Source organism: Coturnix japonica, chromosome 3, assembly GCF_001577835.2.
Source record: "Coturnix japonica isolate 7356 chromosome 3, Coturnix japonica 2.1, whole genome shotgun sequence".
Taxonomy (NCBI): domain Eukaryota; kingdom Metazoa; phylum Chordata; class Aves; order Galliformes; family Phasianidae; genus Coturnix; species Coturnix japonica.
In genome coordinates this window covers 53,190,751-53,208,895 of record NC_029518.1, presented here as the reverse complement: position 1 = coordinate 53,208,895, position 18,145 = coordinate 53,190,751, and the positions used below count along the sequence as shown (strand labels likewise).

At 38.9% G+C, this 18,145-nt stretch overlaps 1 protein-coding gene across 17 annotated transcripts in view; it reads right to left on the bottom strand.

The window, feature by feature from the left end:
* The window catches only part of PTPRK (protein tyrosine phosphatase receptor type K), a 389,675-nt gene that overhangs the window by 289,946 nt on the left and 81,584 nt on the right, over window positions 1-18,145 (bottom strand). For all 17 annotated transcript variants that reach the window (XM_015858520.2, XM_015858509.2, XM_015858508.2 and 14 more), the window contains exon 2: window positions 13,423-13,545. In XM_015858520.2, the coding sequence (XP_015714006.1) occupies window positions 13,423-13,545 (123 nt within the window). The remainder of the gene's footprint in view (window positions 1-13,422; window positions 13,546-18,145) is intronic.

Below are 18,145 nucleotides of genomic sequence, written 5' to 3'. Positions count from 1 at the left end.
AAGTATCTAATCAGAATTTCCCTTATTCTAACTTGCATCTGCCTTCTCCCATTCTATCACTACAATAGAAGACTATCTCCTCTTCTTATTTATCCTCTGACCAGATCATTCAAGACAAGAAAGAAAGATCTCCCCATCTCTCTTCTCTAGGCTAAACAGGCCCAGTTCACTCAGCTTCCCTTGGGCATTCTGTGTGCCAGCCCCCAACCAGTTTAGAAGGCTTTTGGTAGATCCAGTACTCCACATGTCCATACCCCTCTCATACTAAGGAAGCCCAGAAATGGACAGAAAACTCCAGATGCATCACACCAATGTTGAAAATAAGAGGACCTTCATGAAGGGCCTGTCAGTGAATTTCTCTAACTTGTTTCTACCACCTGTCCAGGTCCTTCCAAATACAATCAAGTCCTCCAGCACAATGCAGTTGGTGAACTGTATTTTCCCCTGTATTAACCCTTGAGGAATCCCACTACTTCCTGACCACTGGCAGGATTTTGTATCCTGATCACAGCTCTGACTCTATCCAGTTTTCTACAAATGTTATGCACTTTGACATCAATGAACTGGTGAGACATTAGCTGTACACTTGTAGGAGACAATGTCAAAGGTCTAAAGCACTAAAGCTTTCAGTGTATGACTAATCCTTTGCAAAGCTGTATTAGATCACATAATATTATCTGCCGTTCTTGTTCTTCATGTGTTCAGAAATTGTTTCCAAAATGATCCGCTCCATCACCTCCGCTGAGCAGCCTGCAGCTCCCTGCAACCTCCTTATTGCCAATCTCAAAAATGGGTATGATATCACTTTTTCCCAGTTCTGAGGAGCTTCCCTCTGCAGATGTCAAAGATCAGTCCCAAAATAACATCGGACAGCTCCTCCAGCACTCTCATGTGCATCCCAGTTGCTCCTACAGACCTGTGTAGGTCCAGGCAATTCAGTGATCCCTAATTCTGTCCTCGACCCGTATGTAAACTGAGGAACTGTAAGGCCTTGGGCATAAGTCATACCGGTGAAAACTGAGCCAAAAAAACCATCAAGTATATCCACTTTCCACTAAGTCCCTAACCTCACTGAGCAGTGGGCTTACCTTTTTCTTAGCCTTCCTCTTTTTAATGTAGATGTGGAAACCTTCCTTATTTCTCTTCACATCTCTTACTAGCTTCAACTCCAGCTTAATTTTAGCTTCCCTGACTCCAGCCTTGCATAAGCAAGCAATGTCTCTATATCCTCCCACAACCAGCTAGTCACAGCACCTGCCTTTGTGTGTTTACTTTTTGTATTCAGGCTCAGTGAGGAGTAACAATTCATCTAAGACCGCTTTCTGCCATGCTTGTTCAGCACTCTGCACATAGCAACAGCCCACCCTTTATGCTGAGAGGCTGCCTTTGATCAACCAGCTTGACTGGGCTCCTTTGCCCTTCCAGGCACCTCCTTGCCAAGCAGGTCCCTAAACAGGTCCAAATCTGCTTTTCAAGAGCACCAGACATGAATTCTGCTGTTCAGCTTAGTCACTTTTACCAGGATTGTAAACTCAAGTCACATGGTCACACAGTTGGTTAAGCTCAGGCTGTCCTCAACAATCATCCAGTAGCTCTTCCTCATTTGCGAGGGTAGCATCTCCCCTAGGTCTGCAATGGTGACACTTTCATCTGCCATATAAAGAAATTTTAGCTACCTTCTGTTCTGAGCTATAGCAGGCACTCAATAAATATAACATCACTGGTGTTGATCTGTCCTCTGATCCTTACCCACAAGCAATCTATTCTTTTGTAGTTTTACTTCTTTCACCCTCCTTAATCAAAGTCTTTACATAAATTCTACATGAACATTAAATGAATGCAAATTCATATTTATATAAATTATACATGTAAATTAAATTTCATAAATATCAGCAAAATAAATTTGATATAAATGTAAGCAGATTTACATAGGAATTTTAATGTTGGGGTTTTTTTGTTTGTTTTTTTTTTTTTTCTTTCTTTCCATATTAGATCAGTTGACAGGATTGAAAAATTTATTTATTCTTGAGGGAATCATCGGCTTTTATGTATAAAAAGCTCCTGGTTCACATGGGCCCATTACTCCTTCAAGCTATGGTATACAGTGCTTTTTATTCAGTAAGCTGCATTTGACAGACTCAGCAGTTTTCTTTGTATAGTCACTTTCTCCCAGGTGACCATCACTTTTTAACAGATGATACCATCATGCTCCAAATCCATTCAATAAAGTTCAGCATGAACATATCACAACAAAATGTTTTCAACACAATTGAGAGCTTTTGTACTATATACCTGGCAGAAATCTACAAAAAAGGTACTTCGGCTCTCCACATCTTGGAAGGGTACTTAGCATTATACCATATATCCACTGTATGATTACTGAGATGAATGGACTCATCTCTTGATTTCACACAGGATCCAACCAAGAGCATCTGGCAGGACCACGCAATGAAAAACTTAGGGCTGACAGGGTAGAAATTAGACGGTATTAATCAAGAAAGACAAGCTGCTGCTCACAAACAGGTGGCATGACCTAGTAAGTCCCTGTCAGCCTCTCATTTTTATGCAACTCCTCCTTCTATAGCCCCTTCATTCTTTAATGCTTCTGGCTCCAATGCTAGTCAGACCTTTCCATGAGTCAACTCAATTCACAAAGCTGAATTCAGGAAAACAGCAGCAACATTTTCTCTGAGATAATGAGTTACATCAGCCCTCAGTAAGCTCTGATGAGTAAAGTTAGCTAGAGAAGCTAGCTGAAGCACAAAGATGGGGAAGAGAGAGTAAAGAGAAGCAAAATAATCTCTTTTTAGCAACAGTAAGGTGCTAGGCTGTCTCACTGTAACCTGTGAAGCTGCAGCATAATTGGAAGCCTACATCTGCTTTAACTCTACCTGCAACTGTAGCCTAATTAGAAAGCAGAGCTGTTGCTGCCATTAAGAAGGAAAGTCACAAGAGCTCACCCACAAAGCCCAAAGCCAATGCACCCTGCTCTTAAGTCACCAAAACGAACAAGAAAAGATACAAATTGCCCAGGCAAAGCCATCTAGCGCCTGTACAAGGGCACCCACTTCTGGAACTGCAGATTTTACTCTCTGGTGTGTTTCTATCCCTTTTACCAAAGTCCACGAGTTTGGAGATATCAAAGCAATCCATAAGTTTATCACAAACACATGCACTGTGGGAGATGTGGGTGGATAGAATGTAAAAGCTGGGTTAGCAGACAAGAAAAATTAATGAGAACAGTTTCTTCTGCATGAATGTGTTAAGCTTGCTGATCCATCATTCACGGGAATTAGTTAAGAGATTCCAAGGGCATGACAGAAATGCTTAGTTCATATTGTTTGTTGACTTACTCTAAAACAGTACAGCGTGTCTGATTTGTGTTTATACATGGCTACATTCTCTTCATCAAGGGAGTTAAAAAAAGGTTTGATCCAAGATACAGTAAATAGCTGTTACATACTGATAACTACCTCTTTCAGAAAGACAAAAGAAGAGGAAGTTTTCATTTAGTTTTTTTGTTTTGGTTTGTTTTACAACAAAATACTGAAGCAGTGACGAAGCACTCAGTAATCCCTTGCTAATCAGCATTTTGGTGCATATACATTCCACATAACATATTAGATTCATGAAAATAAGCACATCCTCCCAGCTTGGTAACAGGTGTAAAGCTGTGCCTCCTCTGCTACTCAGAAATACAAAGTTAACCGGTGTACCTCTGGCAGCCCTGCAATGTGCATTGCAAGTGTACCTAGAAAAGGGTGGGTTTTTTTCCTTTTGAAAATAGACACTAAAAAAGTAAAATGCAAATCGAAGTTAAAAACGTATGATTTAATTCAAGTTTCCTTACTTGCTAGGTTTAACTAAAGGTTAAATCTGACTACAATCCACCCATCTTTAGACAGAAGCAACACATTTTGGAACAAAATATTGCTCTGCATTTTAAAAGGTCATTTAGTTTCTTGTAGTAGTGCTTTCAGGTTTTTCATTAAATTAATTTCTGAATACCATTATATAATCTATGCTAGAACAATTTTTAATGAGATTACACTTTCAGGTTCTGGGGGTGATTGGAAGAAAGGAAGAGAACTCCGGAAGTTACTGTATTTGAGGCAACATCATCATCCAAAAAATCAGTATACAAAAAGCATACAAAAAATTCACTCACAAGACAAAGCAAGAACTGCAATCTGTTTCCATGCCTCACATATACTCACAGACCTGCTCCTTATCTAATAAATCCACTAAAGTAGCTGCTTCTTCACAGTACGCGTACTTTCATGTGAGGTTAGTGTGACCTCCAATACAAAGGACTTGCCTTTTCAACACATCCATATAGAATTCTGGGAAATGGAACAAAAAAAAAAAAATTTAAAAAAATCCCAGTGAGGATGCCCCTCCCTCAGAAAGAGAAAACAAGCTTTAGTCCATAATTATGAGCCTGCAAACAGCATTTTGAACATATATCTATCTGTACAAGTAATGATAGAAACTTAGAACTTCTTCACAGTGAGGGTGACAGAGCACTGGAACAGGATGCCCAGGTAAGTTGTGGATTCTTTTTCTCTGCAGACATTCAAGACCTACCTGGATGCCTACTTGTGCAGCCTGCTGTAGGGGGCCTGCTTTGCAGGAGGGCCGGACTCGATCTCTGGAGGTCCCTCCCACCCCTCCAATTCTGTGGTTCACTGTTTCCCAAACAGTTGTCTCATTTGTTCACCATGACTTAAAAAAAAGTTTAAATCTTAGTTCAGTCAGAATCTGTTCTGCAGAATAATATACTTTTATTCTTACCTCTGCTTTAGTCACCATTAGCAAAACATCAATGATTGCTGTATCAGCATGGACTTGAAGCAAAAGCACAACAAAGGAAAATAAATTACACACTGAGCAGCAAAAGGGTTAGAGCTCAGAAATCAATATTTAAGCAGACAGGAAAATTTCAGACACCACACATGGAAAAATCTAGAGGAACACTCCTTTCTTTTGTGGCTGTTAAGTAGCTACCTAAATTTTTCCTCTTCTTAAGATTTTTGTTGTCATTGGTTTTAGAGACATCACCTCCTCTGTTTGTGTTACCATTGCTTTGGTTATGTGTACACAAGTAATATAGATACTTACAGATGGACAAGGTCTTTTACAAGTGGGACTGTGAACACTCTTGCACTGCACTGAAATCAAAGCAACCACAGCTGCATTTACACCTCCAAGAGGCTTTATCACCGCTGTGACACAAGTGAAAAGTTACCCATCCACAAAGAATTACTACAACACCTTGCCCCCTGCCTGCTTCATTTCTGGAAATTATTCCTTAACCATAATCTGTAGTAGCAACCACTATAAATTACTCATTATACTAGAATTTTTTTCCACCTCATTTTGACTTAACATTTTTATTATTCTTCATACATGATGGTATTATTACTTCAGTGTTTCCACCAAATAGTTCCCATGTCATTTTTTATTTTCCCCCTTATAGGTAGTAAAGTTATTTATTTTCCATACAGTTAATATAGTTTCTTCTGCATCTCCTACTGCGCAGCCCACAGTTACATTACAGCTTCAATGTGGCATTCATTAGACTACTAAAAATTACACACAGGTGAGTGGGTGTGAGAAATGAGGAATAAGGTTTCCGATCAGGTCAATTTACAGAAATGTCAATACTGCAAAAAGGAGCAGCCAGAAACACGTAAGCAGCAGCAGAAAGGGAAGGGAGGAAGCCACCCAGACTTGCAGGAGATTGGAGCAGAAGAAGTGCATGTAAACTATTGTTCTCATCTTGTCTGCGAAACAGTCCAGCCAAACAGTGCCAAACAAAAGGAATAAGGTCACTGGATATGCTTGCACCATGCCATGTTCTGTGGGAAGGAAGAAAAGAGATGTGCTCATGCTCTGAGAAAAACATGGCCATGTAAGAGAGGCAGAACTACATTAACTTCGCCCTTCACTATGCTCCAAGATAGCAAAAAAAATCTAAGGACAGGTAAACAACTGTTATCTTTGGGGGAGGGGGGAGGGAATTGAAAAAGAAAAAGCCATACAAATTAAAACACACCCCACATTCTCCCTACCAAAAACAAACAAACAAAATGAAACAAAAAAAACCAAACAAAAAACAGGCTCAGAGAGAAATCAAAAAGTAATCAATGGCAGGACAAAAGTACAACAGCAGCCAGCAGACACAGCACTTAAAAGCTGGGCTGGCTTGCTCCTTGTCATGAAGGTAAGCAGGGAGAATCCACACCTTGGCCTTGCACATTCTGAACTCTAAAAGCTTCAAACTGCAGACCTTCCAAAGTGACAACATGCTATTCAGATTCTTTTTGCCCTTAACACTGAAGGGATAGCAATGTATAATTTTGCCTTCTGTGCACTCTTTGCAAAGCTATCAAGAAAGCAACTTCAGGTAATACTTTTTGCCAACAGTTCCCCCAGGCAGTAACTTTCTGCATGTAAGCCAATAATACATTTCCACTCAGAGCAGTAAGAGCTGCCCAGAAGTGGTCACAGTGATGACCAGTGCTATCCGAACTTCCCATGATGCTGAAACACAAAGCTAAAGAACTGCGTAATATACAAGAACACTTCTGAATCTAGGGACAACACCAACATATGGCAGTGTAACTTTTGGTACCAGCACGGCAGAAGTAGATATGGCCAAGTTTAACCTACTTCTTAGTATGTCTACCCATAGCAAACTTATTTTTCTCACCTTAACTGGTTAACCCAGAGAAAGAAATGAACTAATGTACTTAACACATATTGTACAAAGAAAGAAGGAAGAAGGAAGAAAAAAGGAAGTTTTTCAGAAGGTAGCATTTTATACACTTTCCGATGGAGTTTGGTTAAACTCTGCTCAAAGTATCTGACAGGTTCTAAAACAGAAGTGAGAGCAGTAAAAATACACTAATTTGAGGCATACAAGCTTGTTATTACAAGGTATTCAAAAACAAATGAGCTTTTTGGAAATCAATATTGCATGGAAGAAATACTATGATGAAACAAAATATAATTGTATAATTTTAAAGGTAAAAACTTTTCTTTCCCTAATCCTGTGTCTAAATTTCCTGATTAGAAAAAAAACTAGCTTATCTAAAAGTAAAAGAGCACAGCTTCACACTACATTATCTGTAAAGCCTTCTCTGCGCTCCACTTTATACCAAGCTAAATATTCTTGAGAACAACAGGGAACCCTTGGAATTGGTCAATAGATTGATTAATGCACTGTACTGAGCAAGCCAAACAGGATCAGGATGTTTACAGGTGTTCTTTCGGTAGACATTAATTGCATTGCACTAACAAGATAGGTCTCTTTCTGTTAAAGATGCTACTTACAAATAATTCAGACAAGAAGCCAACCATAAAGGTTACTGAGTAAGAAAAGCAGTCAAATATGCTCTTTTCTGATAAAGTAAATACATCAGATTGATTCAGATCTGTAGCATACTGACAAGTTAAATGGGAAAAAAATACCAGTTAACTTGTATTTTCTTCATAGACTCCTTGGCCCAAAAGTTTAAGTAAAGCACATCTTCCTCATTATGTAAAGAAATATAAAAGGAAACAAACAAAAATTCTTACTAGCCCCACACACAGATCCAAGATTTTACAATTAATCATGTATGTAATGACTCAGATAAGCTTTCAGTGACCACACTTCAAACCACTACCTTCCCAAATTGCCTTTGTCAATACATGGATCAGTAAACAAATTCCCTTCTTCACAGTTTCTCTTATCTACTACCTTTATGTTGGCAATGCAATCCATACAGGTGCAAAACCTTAAAGGCAGTAGTCAGCTGCTCAGTGGGCTGGTAAACTTTGTTAGTTTGACTGCTAAAATAGGGAGACCTGGAAAGCGTTCTGATTGAACTTGCAAAATAGAAAGTGTTAATTAATGTTTCCAGGAAGAGCAGCGGATTGCCAGTAGGGAGTGGGCTGTGTGTTCCATGCCTAATTCAAAAGCAGTCTTCTTCCAAAAGGCTCAGAAGCACCCAGTTTTCAAGCACTACTTCCCAGTCCACATTTGTTTCACAGCACACATACACAAAAAAAACAAACCAAAAACCACACAATGATTTAAATTTATTCATAGGCTGGTGGTTTCATTTCTACAGGAGAAAATCCAGGTTAAAGCAAAGGAAAAGGCCAAAAGTTTCATCTATGCTATTACTTGACCTGCACATTACAGCTTTCCTTCCTGAGCCACGTTCATACAAAAATAAATAAATAAATATGTACTATAACAAATTTCATGACCTTCTGGCTCTTCTCTCTCATTCATGAACATGCTGGTCCCTGCACAGAAATTCATTTTGGGTCATGTGGATGACATAAAAGCTATTTCAGTTCTGCAGAAGACCAAACTTCAGTGGCACACAGCTGACCTTCCAGATCGCAACAAATATCTCAGCTCTAATTCATACAGGAAAATTAAAGTTGCACGCAAATTTAAGCGTGTAATTTTTGTATTTCTTTCAGGCACTCCAGAGGTTTATCTAACCTCTGTACCCATACAAACCACCAGCTTACACACCTCCTTCATCAGCTACACCAGAGCAACAACTCTTTTTACAGCCACATGTCAAACTGGATCAATAAACTGACAAATGTCAAATTCTTTCCCCCCCCCCCCCCCCCCCCCCAAGTTATTATTTTTAATCCATACTTGTTTGCCTGACACAATTTGCTGCATAACCATATGCATGCCAGAGCAACTGGGAGTATGCCGCAACATGAGAATGCATCTGGGAATGACAGGATATGGAAATGAACAGCCATGGACATTCTGCCTAAAATCCATGCAAAAGCAATTACTATGAAAGTGTGGCTTAAAACTAATTGTCAACACACTTGTCATTTGCATTGCCCTTCATAGCGTATGGTCTCCATTCTGAGTTAACCAAGCAGTTTTCACTAGGGAGCCTAAGACATCATCCTAAGCCTGAACCCACAATGATTTATTGTTCAGGACTGGGTTTTGTTGTTGTTTGTTTGTTTGTTTCCCAAAGAACACAGAATTTAGTTTTATTCTTTATAACGGGAACGTGCAAGGTCATAAGTAATTTCTGCAGAGCTAGAATTAATTCCTTCAATATTATTCACTGTAAAGAAATAAATATTTCATTTGTGAAACAATTTAATATTGAAGCACATCTTCAGAGATGTAATCTGCTTTCCTTTAGACAACAAGTGCAACCAGGGACCTTTCCCACTACTATTAAAGTACTTACTGTGGATTTATAGAAGAATGACTCACAAAATTACTATATATCCAATCCAGGCACATTATCTACCTGTCTGAAAGATCAGAAACAAGATGTCCATCTCAGGACATTGTTATTGTCAGCTATAATTTAGGCATTCTTCAAACTGCATTTGTATCCAGGAGGGTAATAGCCCTTACATTAAAAAAGACCTTCATTAAATGGTTCCCCATCATGCAGGCCATTGCAGGCTCTCATGCCCTGACCCTGCATAGCCTCAGAGTAATTCTGCTTTTAACAGACAAACCAAACAAGGTAAATAAACTCTCACGGCTAAGGGTAGAAACATCTGTAAATATATTATTAAGACAGATAAAACCACTCCCTCACAAACCTCCAGTGATGTAAGATAGTGCAATTATTTATGCTTTCTTCTACGAAATGAAGTTATCCTCACATAATGAATAGTCCCCTAATATAACTGGAAAAAAATCCATATCCAAGATTGGATTTCATCTTAATAGTGTTCTCTGATTTCTATCTTGTCCTCTACAATGTATAAAATTCATACATCTGAAAACACAGGCCTTCTCTAAAGGACTCATTACAACATACCGAAGGTGTTTGTCTCCCTAAGAGGTTCAAAGACAATTAGCTAAATACTTCAATTTCATTTTCATCACTGCTTCTACAAAAATACAACACTCAGACACCAACCTCACGTCACACAAAATGCAAGTTTCATGTTGTGGAACTGTTTCTATACAAGGAACAATTTAATAGACTTGGGTTATTCAACCTAGGAAAAATGATGTTGGAGAAGGGCATATATTATACAGTAAAAGCATTAAAGAACAACAACAAAAAAAGACAACTACAATGGAATGGCATGGAGAAGGAGATTAGAAGTCACCTTGGCTCACTTCCTATTAAGACACTAACACACATCAAAAAGAAACACCATGTGAAACAATTAAAAAGAGATTATTCTTCTCATAATCTGTAGCAAACATTGGCACTGTTTGAGTCCACTGTAAGTTGTATAGGAGGCCACAGAGAGAAAGGTGAAAGTGAGAAGGGAAAAACATTAACTCATTGACAACATTAGGAACAGAGAGTTTCTGTTTGAGGAAATTCCTTAATGCAAAGCAGAGCAAAACAGAAAACATGCTGAGGACTTATCACACACTTGTCCTTCTTTTATAGCCTTTCTTAGGCAACTACTAAACAGGCTCCCTTAAAACCAGCCAGTCTTTTGCTTAATCTAGCATAATCACTTTTATATTGCACCATGGACAACAGGAGTTTTCCAAGCTTTTAACAGGCAACCCAAAGGCTTTTTAACATGTAAGCAGAAGTTCTAACAATTTAGAAGTTGTTATTCGAAGCTGTACAAAACCACCTGATCTACTTATTCATTTTATTTCTAAATTAATCATTGTATACTGCACTCTTCCCATAAAAGAAGTGGCTTTTGCCTTCACTGATAATTTAGGAAATACAATGTAGGTCATATATATATATATATTAATATATACACACACGTATCTGAAATTGCATTAATTACTCAGACATAATTACACTTGTCTCACCAATAATGATTACTATGCTTTCCACTATGAAATGCTTTATATTTTCAAAGTTTTCCAAAACACGTGCCATTAGATCTGAAATTTTCTATTTATCCTTCTCCAAAGCAAAGTACTGAGTTAAACCTCTCCTTTAAGTCAACACAAATAGAATAAAACTCAATCCCCAAATTCTCCATTTTCCCATTTAAAAAATGGAAAAAGATACAAAACATACAAAACAACAACAAAAACAACGACAACAACAAAAGACAAAAAGGACAAGTTAAAGTTTTGAAGCCACTGAAAACTAAAAATTGATATCTGAAAATTTAATATAATATTTAACGACTATAATGATTCTGGGTGAATACGACACTATTACAACAGCATTCCTTCTGAGGCAAAGGAATGCATATTCCTCCTGCTAAAGGCAAGGCTAAGATGTTGTACTGGATTTTCAAGAGATCTAAGAGAAGAGGACTCAATATAATACAAAGAATGACCATGAAGAGGATTTCAACACGGCTGTTAAGTAGCTTCATGACCATCAGAAGGCTTATATAACTTATAAGAGGGACAACAGTCCCTATCTGAACACCTCTGTTTTTCCACTGCTCTGAAAAACTCTTCTTTTATTCTCAGATTGCATAGGAAAAGTGTAGGCTTACTCTGGTTCCTAGGTTTTACTAAAAGCTTAAAAAAAAAAAAACAAAAAAACCACACACAAAAAAAAAAACATTTTTGCAGAAGTCAAAGCAGCAGCAGTTCAATTTTACCTGTACCATATCATTATTCTTTATTTGGGCAACTGCTTAATGAATGGTGCTTTCTAACCTACAATCTCAACAGTAATCAGGTAAGTGGCAAGGTCAGCCATGTTAAAAAACAAACAAACAAACAAAAAAAAAAAACACCTGCATGGCAGATTATTAAATGCAATTATTTCCCTTCTGCCTTTGCTCAAACTTCCTAACTCTTGCTGCTCCACATTCCACAAGCCCAATAAAGGAACTCAACACATTTTAGAATTGTGTTACACTTTTAGACTTAATGTAAAACTTGTCCAGAGACTGTGCTATTCCAATCAAAAATTAACTGTATGGGGACACAGCATAGCTTTTCAGTCTGAAGACTGAACTTCTGCATGATGCAATCAGATGAGACTTGCTTGTAGTCTGGATCTCAACTACAAAGCACTGAAGTTTTTAAACAGGGATCCAAGAAGCATTGAATTTTATTAAAAATAAAAATCAGCCTCTCCTGTATCTGCTTTGGATCAGTTCCAAAATACCCAATTGTTCTATTTTATTTTATCAAGTATCAACCATTTCACATACAGTTGTGAAAGAGACCTTCCTCCAGAATAATCTGCATGCTACACTCATAGGAAACAGTTCTGCAGCAGAACTAAACAGAAATCAGTTGCCAAATTCAGAGAGCACTGTGTCACTTCACTCTGAAGCCTGTCTAAGGATGACAGGTATGGTGTTAGGGAGATGCAAGAAGAAGCTATCTTGTCATTTAGATCCATTCAATAATATTCCTCAAATTGCTGTTCTTCCCAGACAGGATGTACCTGAAGTCTGAGAATACCAGATTTACATTTTTTACAAAAGGCACTAGAATTAAAATACCCACAACCATCTATGCCCTTCCAGAGTGCACAGACTCTGGAAAATGTAAACTGGAATGTGCCTAGTTTCTCCCTTCTTAAGGGAGATATTATTTTGAATTGGTTAACAGAAGACTGTCACCATCATGAACACTGATGCCTCAGGGCTTAAGTTTACATCAACCTGGACCATCAAAAAGTCCATTAATTATAGCATGGAGCTTGCTTAATACGTTAACCTCTTCTGTTAGACGTGGGTCTTGGTAATAGGCAATTTGTCATTGACTCCACAGTAGGGGAAATCCAGCTATTTAATAGTTAAAAAGCAAAATTACATACACTAACATCCATTACTAATCAAAACCAATACACTAAAAGAAGGAAAGAAATGATTAAGTGGCTAAGTCACTCCTGTGTGGCAACATTTCCCACTCCTCCTCTGCACATACCCCACTTCACAAAACCTTTTAGATACAAATAAAATAGCCATGACCTTTTTTCCTCCTCTGCATGATTAATTACTTAATGTACTATTAATTGGAGAATGTAGCTGAATTTCAAATGCTTTCATTTTCTCAGTGTATCATGCTATCTGGGAAGCACCGATTAAGCTGTTCATCAAAGGTGAGCAGGCAAGGTCATGTAGGCTGTACCTCTTCAGTTATTCATTACCTGTCCTAAATTGTAATTAACAACAGCAATATTTCCATAAATCAAAGCTTTTCTGATTACCTTCAGATGATGATCAGTTTGGGGGGAAGAGAGGCGGCAGAATGAGTTTTTGCATTCATTCTTCCCCCTATTTTCCTATGCCCCTCATACACCCACTTTAAAAGGGGGATTTCATCTAAGAAGACCTCTCAATTACCAATATTTATTGCTATATTTGTAATTTTTGTTTCTTCTTATTACTACCATGAATAAATTTAAATTGGAGATCACAGAGCGCAGCCTTAAGGCCACATTCAGTAAAATTCAGAGTTTTTAAATACAGAAGCCTATTCTATCAAATATCCATGTCATTTCTCACCTTGAGGCATCTCAGGTGGCAAATAGTGAGGCTCTTGAGCACTGACATGGACCCAGTCGAAGTCATCATACAAGTCTTGATGGTAGTCACAGGGCCCCGGACCATCGTCAAAGGTACAACCCCCTAGGGAAGAAATATGTTGTTAGTTATAAATGATATGCTTATTTAGGAGTAGAGATCCTCCAAGATTTTTGCCAAGGCATTAGCCCTGGGTGCACAACTAAAGAGCCCACACATCTAGTAGCACAACTCTCAGAGCTGTCTGCACATAGCTAAAATCTGCAAGCAGCTCATCCATCAGTGTTCCTCCCTAAGATACCTCTGCTTCATGCAGACTATTTTCCCCAAGAGCACCTCCCATCACAACAGGAAAACAGAGGCTAAGCCCAGGTGAACCAGAGCCCAGAGTCTTCCAGACAGAAAGCAATGGCCTGTTCAGACCAGGGGAAAAACAAAGTAACACATTACATCAGGCTAGAAAAGTAACAGTTCTAGTCAACAGCGGGTCCAGTCAACAACCTTGATAAACTGAAAGCTTAAACAGTCCAAACACCAACTACGAGGAAATAAATACTTTGCTCAAAAACAAAGGCAGTCGGGCAGCACAATTAAAGTTACCTAAAAATGAAATAACTACTGCAGAATGTATTTGGTAATCTTGTTTTATTAAATCAATCCAGTATAACAGAATGGTACTTTTTCAGTGCCTTTACAACATCAAGTTGGGAAGGAGTGTTGACGTGCTAGAAGATAGAAAGGCACTACAGAGGGATTTGGATGGATGGACCAAAATAAATCATATGAGTTTCAGTAGGTCCAAATGTCGTGTCCTGCATTTTGGTCACAACAACCCCACGCAACCCTACAGGCTTGGGGAGGTGTGTCTGGAAAGCTGCCTGATGGAAAGGGACCTTGGTGTGCTGATGGACAGTCAGCTGAATATGAGCCCAGGTGGCCAAGGTGTGGAAGGTGTGCCCAGGTGGCCAGGAAGGCCAATGGCATCCTGGCTTGTATCAGGAATGAGCAGGACTAGGGAAGTCATCTTGCCCCTGTACTCGGCACTGGTGAGGCCTCACCTTGAGTACTGTGTTCAGTTTGGGCACTTCAGTGCAGAAAGAACATAGAGGTGCTGGGGCAGGTCCAAAGAAGAGTGACAAGGCTTGTGAACGGCTTGAAGAATATGCCCTAAGAAAACAGCCTGAGGGAACTAGGGCTGTTAAGTCTAAGGAGGCTGAGGCGAGACCTTATTGCTCTCTTCCAATACCGGAAAGGTGCTTACAGTGAGAGCGGGGTTGGTCTCATCTCACTGGTGACAACAAGTGACAGGATGAGGGGAAATGGCCCCAGGTTGCACCAGGGTATGTTTAGGCTGGATATCAGTAAACACTTCTTTACAGAAAAAGTTGTTAAGCGCTGGAATAGGTTCCCCAATCACCACCCTGAATGTATTCAAAAACCATTTGGATATGGCGCTCAGGGTTATGATTTAGCAGTGGGTTGTTAGAGTTGGGTAGAACAGTCAGCTTACAGTTGACCCACATGAAAGTTATGGTAAACACCGGTTTCACAGTAAGATGAGGCACCTGCACTCCTGGTGAATGCTCTCAGCCCACACTTCAGCCCAGAAAAAAACACAATTCCGATGGGAAATGGGAAGGATGACAATTAAATGCTATAGTCATTGCTGCCTTCTGTACAACACACCGACAGTCTGGAACAAGTACTGTCCAGATAAGGAGAGGAGGACCGGACATGCAATTCATGAAATTGAGGTTAAAATATTTTTACATAATCACAAAGGAGTATTTAACATTCACATGAGAGGCACAGAGTTTGCAAAATCAGCGATCCTCTCAGGGGATCACGATTTTACTAAATTTCATCAGCAAATCTCGCTAATGTTCCAAAATAAGATTATATTTCATCTTCACAGTGAGTGAACTTCAATTCCCACAGTTCTGAAATTCATTCAGAACATGTCATATATTCAAAATTACAAAATAGACTAAGGTTTAGCTAATTCTACTCCTCCCCTCCAAAACCACCATGGACACCTTTCTGCCCACTTGTTAACCAGTGTACTGGTTGCTTGAAGACACCAGGAGGGGAAAGAAATCTCCATATTGTAGAAAAATTCCTGCTAGTACCTTGTATCATGAAACCTAACAGCTTCAAGTTTATCTCTGTTTCAGCAAAACTTTCTCAAATGTTACACTGTGACAACATAAGCACAACAACAAAAACTGAACCTGCATTTCACTTTCTGTACTAGGTTGATTACTACATCAATGTCACTGTCAGTGCAAAGTGCAAAAGGAGAAATATTTATGCTTCAGAGTGACATTCATGCCTTTAAAAGTTCCAACTCCAATACCTTATTATCACCAAGAGACTTTTCTAATTAACATCTGTTATGATAAAGCCAGAAAGATTTAGAATATAAATCTTGTTCTTTGATTTAACTTACAATACTCTGCTATGATCACTCTACAGCAAAAAATGTACATTTCCTTTGGCATTTAATTGATAAATGAATAGTAGTTTCCCTTAAAGGGAAGTTATCACTGTCTGCCATCCCAGTACCAAAATGACATATGGCTTTGAAGCACATGCCTGCAGGGCACCCATTACCCTTTTTAATGGTTTAAGTGCTCTCAGTATATAAATTTAAACTACCAATGAATCTTGTAGACTCATTTGGAAGATGAATGTTCTTAATTGCTCATCTCTGTGCCCACTATTAATTTCAGTTATCAGGACTCTGATTAGCAATAACAATGAGCCTGTTTTTAGGCAGCAGGCAATGAGAAGCTCCTTATGTATGGCATACCACTGCTACATCAACAAAACAAGGAAGTGTTCATTTATTGCATACATACCAACAAAGTTTATCAAGATGGATTACTGACCAGCCGCAAAATGCACCCTGTGTAACAACCAGTGGCTTCCCCTCATGGGGATACATCTCCTCCTCTTACCAACAACTGAACTTACTACAAATGTCAAGTAAAAGCCACTACTGTAGCTGTTTATTCAGTACAACACGGAGAGGCATTTTAACTATTTGTACATTATTTCTTATTACTTAAGTCACTTTTAAATCTCCTCTGTCTTAACTGCCCATTGCCTGCATGCTATTAGAGTAACTCTTGGTATTAAGCAATAAAGAGCACGGAACATGCTGTATGGAAAACACAAGGAGAAGAAACGACGGGCAGATAGAACCTGTAGAAATATACTCTGTTCACAACCATACATGTTTAAAATCCATCTTTAACCATTCAAGCTTAAAACCACATATGACAAAAATAATCCATAGGCCAGGATTTCTTAGAGCCCTAACTCAGCTCTTGAGCCACTACTCACAATAATGTACCAGCACTGTTCACACAAAAAAGCAGATCAACTTGATGAACGTTCAGTACCTTCCACTGAGGATCAGCAGCTGAAATCAAATACACACTAATATCTCCTGCCCAACATTCTGCAGTCTGCTGATATTCTCCCAATGACAAGCTAGAAATCTTCAGTTCAAACAACTGCAACTTCCCCAAAAACTCAATAAAAACTTACTGCACTACCAACCACTTCCCAGTTACGTATCACCACCACCTTCTTTTAGCTACAGCTGACATAGTTGCAATTTATCTCCAACACTACCCTGCTAGTGGAATGTGTGCATACCTATCAGCAGACACAGCACGCTGCAAACATTGATTTGTGTACCCCCGCTCAATATCCCAGCAGGAAGTACACAGCGCTGACATTCAAACACCCTTGGAGCTTGCAGTGCCTAAATCCAGATTTATCTTACAGTTCTAACATCGTGCTGAAGGAAAAGGCAGCACTGGATTCAAAGCAATACAAACGATGGGCACTATCTCAACAGCTTGGCGTGGGCTTAGGGACTGGCACAAAGGCATGTAGCATCTCCTCCTGTAAACAGTGCTGTTATTAGCTGTGGGCATGGTCAAGAAAGGCCAGGCAGGTCTCTACAGAGATCGTCTCAGAGTAGGCCCCAGAGAAGCAGAGGCCACAACCTGCCATACCTCCAGACACAATAGTGGCATCAACGATGGATTCAGCATAAAGAAAATCAAGCAGTCCAGCAGAGAGACAGTCAGTCAACAGCACTGATGGAATCAGAAGCACGGAAAACAGAAGGAATTTTAAATCTGGGTGGTTATATTGACAAACACTGCAAATCTATGGAGAAAATCCATAAAAGACATTATGTTGTATAAAGTTTATTTGCTCAGTTTTTGAGGAGATATTTATGAAGCATTCACATCCTACAGAGGCAAAGCAAGCAATTCGCCATTTCCATCACTTTCTCCTCTAACCTTCACTATGTTATGAACTTCAAGTTAAACACACAGAACTCTCACACTTTCCTTGCCAACATCCTTCAAAAAGAGAAGTGATAAATCATACCAGCCTCATAAAAATTTCCTGACCACATGCCCGCTTTCATTTATAAAAGATAAGGAATCTTTAATGTTCATTATAGAAAATGGGGGGAAAAAAAAGTCTATTCATATCTTTTGCCAAATTCTAGAAGTTAAAGCTCCACTAAATAACAAGGTCATTAAGATTAACCTAAATTCAATCTTAAAATCCCTAAGATTAACTAAAACTTAATACAAATCATATTATTCAGGCTTAAACATCATCTTTAAAAATATTTAAAGATACTTGAATTAAAAGACAAATTTTAAACATT